This window comes from Rhea americana, unplaced genomic scaffold, assembly GCF_003343005.1.
Source record: "Rhea americana isolate MKP2758 unplaced genomic scaffold, rheAme1 scaffold_11, whole genome shotgun sequence".
NCBI lineage: Eukaryota > Metazoa > Chordata > Aves > Rheiformes > Rheidae > Rhea > Rhea americana.
Genome location: NW_028185150.1, coordinates 9806346 through 9817003, shown reverse-complemented (window position 1 = coordinate 9817003; position 10658 = coordinate 9806346). Strand labels below are relative to the sequence as shown.

The following is a 10658-nucleotide window of genomic DNA, read 5'->3' as shown; positions in this document are numbered from 1 at the left end:
TTGGGGGGGGGAAGGGAAGTATATTTTTAAATTATTACTCAATTAAATACACAGATGTGCCTGTGAAACTCTAGTGATAATAGTACTTATTTAACATATAAGCAAATGTTACAGGGTGTGAATTTCTCCCTCTGCCTGCTGCGTTTTGTCTTCCATACTCATCCTTATGAGTCTCAATTCATGACCTTGATTTCTGGTGAGGAGTATCCAGTGGAGCATCATGGAATAAACCCCACATGTGGATTYGTCCCAGAGCTCATACATGTTGACTTGTGCTGCCCAGTGAATTTGACTGTGATTGCTCAGGATTTTGTAATCCTGATAAAGTTCCTAAAGTGTGATTGTTTGCACAGTCTCTGTTCAGCTAAATGTGTGTGTCAGGCCAGACATACCTGTCAAAAATGATAGGTCTTACYATTTTAATTGGCAACTGCAAAGAAGTATAGGTTTGTTCACCTCCATGAAATTAATGTGCTTGTTTTGATGTTTACTGATACATAAGTCTGCAGTTAGCTTGAGTAGCACTGATTCTCACTTCCCTTGAAAGAYAGCAAGAGCATTTAGAGGGTCAGCCATACATACTGTTTATTTCAGGCCTGTAGTTTGATGTTTTTCAGTATCATCAGAAAAATATTGTAAAATTCTGCTGTCAGTAGTATTTGACCTACCTTTTGTTCCCGCTGCATATGGTATTTATAAACTGAAATGCAAGTTTGGGTTTTGGAGGTGATTTAATATTCCTACATTATTAAAACATTAGACAAATTAAAGCATTTACTTAAGGAGTGCTATAGGAGTACCTATTCACATTTATGTGTAGCCAGGATATACTGTCTGCAATAGCTGGTGTTGTATTATGGCCTAGAACAATAGTTTTACTGTCCATTTGCCTTGCAAGACATTTTTTTGACTAACYTCTGTAAACAGAAACTTTTGAAGATCAAAATTCATGATGCAAAAAGCTGTATTTTTTTCAAAAGCTTGTATTACATTGTTCAAACTCACTGGAGATTGCAAACGCAGTTATTTAGGGGGTAAATATTTTGTGGGATGTGCTACAGGGAAGCGTGTTTGACATCCAACTCGTAAAGTCTGTTTTTATTATAACTCTTAGCAGGGGAGACTAAGCGGCTTTGTTTTGATTTATGGTTGGCCCATTACATTATTTTGGTATTACAATAAACAGTATACTGCACCTTAACAGGTGTCAGAGTTCAGCTCTTGGCAAAAGCAGATGCCTTCAATCTGACACCAGCATGAGCTCTGGATGCAAATTAATGTGCCACTGACTCAGAATTTMTAATTTCTCCCATACAGGAGAGCTTCCCCAAATGCACAATCCATATTCTTTTGCATTTTCCAGTCTTTGTGTACAAACCCATTTACTTTGCCTACAAGTAAAACAAAAACTTTTTAGGTTAAAAAGTAGATGTTCTACCTGTTCCAACTTCCAGCTTTGTAAAGAAAATAGTTCCATCTCCTATATACAATTAAGACTTTTCTTACAGAATCATAATTTTTTGTAAGTTTCCAGTTATTGAACATCCAGAGGTTTTCAGATGTATATGCACCAGTTTTCCTATAAGTCTTCTTTTGGTAAACAATTCTTCATGTGGAAGATGTGTCCCTTACTTGTAGGGTTGAGTTTTGATTATTAAGTGTGAAAATCATAGCAGCAAGGACTCAGAAATAAATTGTGGCTGATTTGACTGTAAGAAAAACGTGGACTGACATCTTCAGTGTGTTTGTCTCTTCTTTGGTCTCTTCTTTCATGCCTACATTTGTTCTGCCTGGAAAGAAGTTCACTACTAAATAACCAAATCATGGCATTCATAGTAGCTTCTCCTTGGCTTTTCTCCTCAAGTTGTTTTTGTTTCTATCTCCATTTGTTGCCTGGCTCTGTGGTGGGCTTTGGTAGCATGAGGACCCTCCATTGCAATGCTGACTATAGAAAGGGGCATATCCCAAAGTGGGGATGGCATAGTCCTTATTGCATGTATGGATAAAAAGAGTGCCTTAACAACTTCAAGTCTGAGCAGTGGACTCRCATTGCTACTGTTGACTAACCAGGGCAGGCCATAAAGCAACAAAGATTATAATATAACAAAATAGGAGTTAAACGAGATAAGTGCCTTATGAGGAAAAAGCAAAGRAGGAGGAAAATAAGTATCACAGTAAACCAGTGGATTAAAGTGAGATAATAAGAGAAGTAGGTCTTGGCATTCTGATACATGAAGAACATAAAATAAAATGCCACCACTGTGAATTGCAGAATTCTCACGTGGTGAGAATACAGGTTCCAGCAGTTTTCTAAAACTGGAAATAGTTCAAAATACAGCAGCATGAGGTGGCGGTGATGTGGCTTARTAAGTATATGAAGGAAATAAGTATTTTGATTATTTTTATTTAAAATAACATAATGCAGGAATGAAATCTGAGTATACACAGCAGCCTGCTTAGGTTTGCTCTGTCATTAGCTATGCAGAGCATAGTCTTTCAGAACAAAGAGTTGACATTTGGGCTTTGTGGTTTTTATAGCAGTAATAGCTACTCACTGCACATTCATCCCCTGCCGTGTGTTTTTCATATATGSGTCTTTTCACATTCTGAGGCCTGAGCTGTATGTCATAGGTGATGAAAAATTTGCAAGCAAAACTGAATTTTTCTCTATTTTTTAACTCTTTTGCCAAGAGTAATATCTTTCGTGTTTGTTTTGTGGGAGATGATAAAATGAAGTCAACACTTGGGAAGCATTTCTAGGATTACTTTGGCAAACAGTACATTTCTCCTTACTGCTTGTCCCCTTCTCTTAAGTGAAGTGAAGCATTGGCAGAAAAGTGGTATGACTGAAATGTTGCTTACTAGAATTCAAATGGTGRATGTGAGAAGACTGCCATTACGTCAGTGGGAGTTAGACCACCCTTGGGACAAAAGAAATAATTGTGCTATTGAAAAGATGATTAATACATATTATGTAATATATATTACATATTAATATATAATGAAAGCGGCATTRTAACGTGGCAAATGTAATGCTGTGCACCTAACACTAGTGTGACATGAGGGTGGCTGATAACTTACTATTTTTTTGAGCATTTGAATTGGATTTCTATTTTGGATTCTCATTTTGCCCAGTTTGAAACTACATCCAATCTGTAGCATAACTAAACCATGAAGCACTCCAAAGGCAAGAGGAATTAATTCTACTTTCTTCATGTATAGACTTATGTCTGTGACCACGTTTTGTTATCTTGTCATGATGCAGAGTTGTTTGCTTTTTCCCTTTGTGTGTAAACAGGGAGAATACTTGAAAACAGAGCTCTGCAAAATGGACTTAGATTTTCAGGGCAGCCTGAAGTCAGTCTCTGGTACATAGTGAAGATAATTGATAGTGGGCACCTAATTCCCATAAAGTTGCCCTGAGAGTTTCAGCTTTGTGGTTCTAAGTGTGTCAGCAAAGCGAAACAAGATTCCTGTGCAGATGTGTTTGCAGTTCCAYGTGCTTTTTCTATAGCAGTGAGTAAAAATCACACTAACGAATGAAATAACACAGTACAACTGCTTTGCAAGTGCTACTTCTTTGCACAGCTGCATGAGAAAGTCCAGTGTTGAACTAGCCTCTTTTGAAATTAGTGTAATTATTCCACATCTACTGGGGTATAGTTGGTTCTTCCAATGAACAGTGGAGTTCAGAGATAGTATTCCTTCTTGATGAGAATTTTAGTTRATGCAAGTAAATTAATAGAAACTGTGGTTTGTGTACATTAATGAAATGAGCCCCCATTATCTAGCAATGAATTGTCAATGCATATATAGTTGCCCATTTACTTTTCCTTCCTTTCAGCTAGTATTTAAAACACTTGAGTCAGTCATAGCTGAGTTCTAAAATGCATTTCTGAATTCATTGCATCCAGTATTTTTTGTTGACGGTATCTTCCATTCTGTTTCCAGTAAAGGGCTGCCTTCAAGTTCAACGTTCACTTTAGAAGACAGTGCCATCTACTTGACTTCAGAACCGAGCACACTGGAAATGGAAAATGATAATGCTTCAGTTTTGGATGTCTATTTAGTAAGTTTCCAAATTGATTTTGGTGGGCTCTTCTTTTTCCCAGCAGTAACTTTGATCCAGGCTCAGCAAGAAACGTTAAGTACATACAGGACTTCAAGAACCAAAGGTTTACTTAGGTGTTCTTTAAATGGCATATGCTTAAGTACTTTGCCAAACCGCATCCTAAAAGAATCTAAGTGATTATTAACTGCTGTGTTTTGGAAATATGCCAACACTACTTTTAGCTCTTCTATGATAGTTGCTATTTTTTTTCTATTATTTATTTACTGTGCATATAGAAAGGGGAATTTTTTTTTCCTTTTTGTGTTGAAGGTTGCACAATGGAGAAAGTAAATTTTCCCAGAGAGCAGAGTCTGGTGCTTACATTAAAGTTTTTGAAGCCACTGAATAACTTAAGTACAGCTGAATATGAAGTATATTAATGGCTCTCAGTTGTGTATCCAGTTGTAGTGACAAGAATGTGATTAAAAATGCACCTTTTTTGGTTGTTTTGGTTCCTACTAATCAGTTTATCTGACTGCTGAAAGATAAGCTGAAGCTCACATCTTTGGTTATCTTTGTATCATCTGTAGTGGTGTTWTAATAATTCTCCCGATGTATACAGCTGTTACTCCACAGATGTAAAGGCATTMGGTACCCAACTGTGGTTGCCTTTGAGTGCAGTTTTGGGCATCTAACTTTTGGGACCCTTTTGAAAAGTTGCAATACAAAGACAAGAGGAAGGCATGTTAGGCTTCGCTTTTTTTTTTTTTTTTTTTTTTTCCTGAAGTTTGTTCCCTTGTCCCTAAAGCACAAATTAAACAAAACTGATTATCCTATTACATCTTCTCTTCTTAAAAAAATGTCAAATATTTTTGTGGAAAGAATTATATTGGTGAGAAGAGGGGAAAAGGAAAGTCTGTTCATTAGGTTTCTAGTGAATGTTTCATAAAGGCATGGTTGTTTTCTTTTTAGATAAGGCTCATTGCATTCTTTGTTTTCCTGACCCATAGAGCTTCCTGATTTTGTCTAATGAGATCCAGGATATATCATATGTTTGTGTTTAATCCCCATGCTGTTCCCCCATAGGCTGTACCACTGACTTTTTTCTTTCAGGCAGCAATGTTATATATACAATGCCATTTAGTAGCTATTAATTCAATAGTCCAACAACACAGAGGAGGAGTTGTCTTTCCAGTCTCCACTGAAATAACACTGGCAAGTAGCCAGTGGTCAATTAGATATAAAATTGACRTAGTTAACTGTGACCTCAAGTAGTCCATTAGATTAGGCTACTTCTATAGGACTTGTATTAATCGGGCTTGCTGCTTGTAAGACATCAACATGAATAGTCTGTAAAAAGACACACAAAGCCTGAAATAGTTTAGGAAAKGGATAGGCAGAGCAATTACATGCATCTTACTTTCTTGTCCATCAGTCTACACAGAAACAACTTCWTGTTGAAAAATTTTGCTTTAGTAAATAAAAATGTGGTTACCAGTAGTGCTGCTCAACACTGTGAAGTGCTCTCTTGAAATCCTGTCCGTATGAGGTTCAGTGCAATGCTGATCCTTTAGCTAGTTTGGGGCTGTAATGCACTCATTATTCTTATATCTGGGAGACCGTAGTGGGTATATATTCCACTGAGTGCTATACCAACAGAAAAATAAATAAAACYCTACTCAAGAGGTATGTAAATACCCAGTGTTCATTCCTCTGAGCAAAATTTGAAAGAATAAATATGTCTTAAACAGAGAAGCTATACATTCTTTTTTTTTGTCCTAGCAGCAACCTTTCCTTGCACCCCAAAATCCCCAAGCCTGGCGTGCAGTCGTAGAGACAAAGTAGCGCCACATGCCTCGAGCATCTGCATGGGCAATGGCAGGCATTTCAAGGAAACTGGACACTGTGGCTAAGCACGTGGTATTTACGTGGCAAAACTGGCTGGAGAAATTACCTTAACTTAATGGTCCCCTCATGCTATGCTGCAACCTCCTTAACTGTGTCACGGCAGCTGTGGATGTAAGTTGTAGAGTTAATCGCATATACCCTTGTGTAGCTATGCTGAGGTGCACGCGGGAGGAAGAGAAGTAGGATACTATTTTGTGCGCTAACCTTTTACTTCCAAAAGCCCCTCGGTATCCTGCAGTGTAGGCGGAAGCAGCGGTCTGGCTGGGAGGTCTGAGACGGAGGGTCCGTGATGTGTGTCATCGGCTCTGTTCGCTGCTGAGGCAGGAGGCAGCTTTACTTTTGTCAAGGTCGATAATTAAATGCAGAAAGGAAGGCAAAGATGCATGTTTTCATAAATGTTAAGACCAAATCAGTCACTTTTAGTACATCTGTCTCAAAAATAAAGCAAATCAACTGTGATTACATTAGCTGATTCAACCTTAGTTGAAAACATTACCAGATACATTTTGACCTTTTAAAAGCATCAGGGGAAAAATGTAGCTTTAAATGTCATTCCCAGGTTCTCCTCTAAGCTCATAGTTAATAATCCTGATCTGTGTTTCTATTGTAAGGCAAGCTGCTGTGGTTTTATCTGTGAGATATTATAATGAATAATATCTCTAACTTGCTTTCAGTCAATCCACTGATCCTTTGCTGTCTTTGCATCTTGCTTTGATATGCTAAACTTCTTGGACAACTTTTCATCCTGGACTAAATTAAGAGCTATGTTCTTTTGATCTAATGAATGAATAAATTTTCGTAATAAAATGACCTTATCTTAACTTACTATAAAAGAAAACACTTATAAATGGTATTTGGCTGAACAATRTTGTGTATAAATTCAGACAGTCAAGTAAGGTGCAAGGACAGAGACTGTAAAAATGAAATTCTTCTTGCAGGTAAGAGCACTGCTGYTGTTAGGTGACGGAAACCCAATGTTGACCCACACTCTGCAGCTGATGTTAAAACTGGTATTCATGTTAGAATTTGCCTGGTAACAGCAAGAATTTTTGTTGCAGGACAGGTAGAGAGACATTCTGTTTCCAGCTTAAAGGCTGCTCTGGGAAGTCCTCACTTCCGAAAAAGAAGTGGGTTCAGCAAAGCAGTGTTTTCTGCACCTGTCACTCTAAACAGTGCTGTTATGAATGTCATCAGATCCAAGTTTACTTTAAAATATCATTGGTTAATTTTCTGTTCAGTGTTTTAAACTAGATACTAAATTAAGAAATCTAGCTTTCATTAATAAACCATGACTATGTTCCATACTGAGCAGTAAGTAAATTATTGCCAAATATACTAGCACTCTAAGAAATGCAGTGAGAAATTATTACTGAATGTTCTAGTTGCAATTAATTGTAACTATTTTAGTTAAAAATTGCAGAATGATAGATGCAGATATATAAAATAATTGGGAATTTTAAATGTTATTCTCTAGAGAGCTAAAATATTAAAGGGTTCATTCTTTTATGGAAATGTAAAGCAGCCGTTTAAGAACATTAAGATGCTCTATAAGATAGAATGGATCATTGTTCATGGTGATAAACCAAGTAACAGGGGAACTGAGTCAGAAACAATGTTTAACTGTTCTGTATTTTGCATTTTGCTGTAGAAATCCACAAAACAGCACAGTAGAACAATAATCTCCTCCCTTCGGAAATAAACTTAGTCTTTTTCAAAATCCCTTGAAACCTTATTTATTGGTGTTAGTTCAAGCAGCTGCAGCTGATGTATAAGCAGAAAAGCATTAAATGCCAGCAAATGCTGTCAAACACAAACACTTCAGAAGTTCATTTCAGAAACACAGTCCTTCAGAGTTTCTTCAGAGAGACCAGAAAGTGCAGTTAATTCCCCAGAGCTGAGTGCAGTGTTACTAAGGGTTAGTTCCTAAAATGGAGGATCTTAAAAGTAGTCATTGCATGTAGAAAATAAGAATGGCTTGAAGTCTCCATGTTACTTCTGTTCTACAATAAAGTTTCAACTTTTTTGAGTTTTCTATCCCTAAAAAGTGCAATCCCTAAATCAAGTGCAATTATGAACTGTGTTTTGCCTGCCTACTACTGAAATGACTTGTTGATAGGAAGGGAGCTGTCATATTATTTTGACAAATTACATTGTCAGTAAAATCAGAGTAGTGAGGTTTAAGTATTAGGCTAATTCGTTCAGAATAACTATGTTTGATTTCCTTTACACTGATTATGTGTAATGCAGAGCATGTCTGTAAATATCACAGTGACAAACTCTGAAGTTTGCTCTGTTGGGATACTGTGCATGTTAAATCAACTGACAGTAAATACCAGATTTTGCCTACCTACTTACTTACAGCTTTTCTTTAAAAAACTATTTGCTTGAAGAGTTCTTCTGTATGTTAATTATAATGGAGGTTTAGTTGTACAGAAATAGTTGCGTGGAAACAGTGTTGCACTCTTTTGTTGGAAGAAAGGTACACAAAAGTTGTTTATCATTTAGAAATCTCTACCACTGAAAACTTTATTGCAAAGGTTTGATAAGGGCGTTGGTAAAATGAAAGGCAGGAATAACTGTAGTGATGAGCAAGCCCCATATATTCAGTGTCTGGTTAGTGTAACTATGATTTGTGTCAGATGAATTGTGTAGATAACACTGTTACATGCAGAATTACTCATTGTGGTTTTATGTTTAAATGCCAGTTTTATTATAGGATTTTGAAGTCTTAAAACATAGCTGGAGATTAATTTTGTATCTTAAAACTGCTGTAGCTACACAGATAGTAGATTAACAGCTTTGATCTATAAGTTACCTCTTTAGAAACAATCAAATCTACACAGATTTCCTAAAGTTTGGCAGACAACCAAACCTTAAATCCTTAAAATGTCCATCACAGTTATGTGCATGTACTGGGTCCAATAAAGCACACTTTCACCAAAGCAGAATTCTGTTTACTTAGGGCTCAAAACATGAAGTAAGGCTTAGGGGAAAACCTAATAGTTTTATGAAATGGCTTCATGTAATAAGGTAAACACATCTTTCCTCTGTTACCTATTTTATCCCTGTATCTATCCTTCTCTGAGGATCTTAAAAAGGAGTGGGGGAAAAAAGGCCAAATTCTCTCATAGTTACGAAGGCATGGTACAAGGTGAAACTACCTAATGCTTGAATGTAGTTTGGCATAGAGAAGTGTTTTTGATGAATTTTTAGGAAGTAATATACAAGCAGCATTTCAGTCTCTTGCACATAAAAATCAGATGCGCTTCATCAGACTAAAAGGTAATATTTCAGATTACAATTAATACATTAGCTGAATTAGCCAAGTGTTAAAACACCAGCATATATATCACTGTAAGTAAACTCTAAGTTTTGGTGCCTCTAGCTTTTAATGCACTGTATGAGGAAATTTTCTCAAAGTCACAAAAAGAGAAGTAGAGCCTCAAAAAAGTCAAAGTAGTAGAGCCAAGTCTAAATCCATCATATAACCAGTGCAAGACATCCCAGTCACTGATCACAAGATTGCATCCTGTAGTGTTGTTTCTCCATTCTGTATCATTTTGGCCCCAATTTCTATGGACAAACTTAGTCTTTATCAAAAAACTATTTTTTACATCAAAGTAACCCCAGCAGTTGTGCAGTGGAAATTGTGCAGAGGATCTTGTCCTGCACATCAAAATGGATGGAGTTTTTGTCAAACTAAAATGCAGAGGACTGGACTGTACCTGACGCAAAGCTGAACACTTAAATCTCTGCTCCTTACACTGGCATCAGTGCCATGAACAGCATGTTTGTGACTGACTCAAGCGGTCAGCTGTTATTACCAGTTTCTCCCTAGTTTATCTTCTTCTATTATGAAAATTTTGCAGGTTGTTTTTTTTTTTCTCTACCTATGAGCCCTTTGAAGTACTTTGCACAGCTTAGAGGAAATGGAACAATAAAAAGCTATTAATAATTGCGTGTTAGTGGCACAACACAAAGCTAGTGTCAACGGTATTGCTGATCTCCTTAAAGAGAGTGATAAAGCCAAAGTATCTGAAGTTGCATTGGCTAACCATTACACCTGTGTCAAAAATGTCCCTGCGGATATTCAGATCTGAGCTTTCAAGCACAAACTAGAAGGCAGTGGAAAATTTTAACTAATTTATCCTAGCTCCATTAAAAAAAAAAAAAAAAAAAAAAAAAAAAAAAAAAAAAAAAAAAAAAAAAAAAAAAAAAAAAAAAAAAAAGTTCGCCTATACTAGCATTTTTAAATTTTTTTGCTACATTGATTCTTAAAAACAATAAAACATCTTTGTTAGCCTCATGCCATTCTTCAGAATAAAGCAGCTATCTAGAGAAAGTAAACAGCTTTTGAGAAATGTATGCTTTGCTCACTGACCATCAGTGACTGCTGGAATGAGCAGTTGGGGACTCACAGTGCACAATACAGCAACAGTTTTAAGGTTTGCAACAGTTTAGTACAACTCTTCAAGGTTCAAGGTCTCATGCTCGAAGTCAGAGCCAAAATGTTGATTTAAATCTACTGGTTTCATTTTTGCAAGATAAGCATTCAAAATGCCTTAGGAGCTTTCTTSTTGTTGTTCATAGCCAAGATTAGATTGTTGTTCAACTGTTTGAAGGTTAGTTAAATATTTGTATCTGAAAATACAATTTAAAGGTGACCTAAAAAATCAGTTTAATCAAGTGAGACTTGTAC

General features: G+C 36.5%; 1 protein-coding gene across 1 annotated transcript in view; it reads left to right on the top strand.

The window, feature by feature from the left end:
- Positions 1–10658, top strand: part of PIP5K1B (phosphatidylinositol-4-phosphate 5-kinase type 1 beta) — a 105038-nt gene that overhangs the window by 93344 nt on the left and 1036 nt on the right. The window contains exon 14 of the mRNA XM_085312532.1: positions 3952–4069. Coding sequence (XP_085168658.1) covers positions 3952–4069 — 118 coding nt within the window. The remainder of the gene's footprint in view (positions 1–3951; positions 4070–10658) is intronic.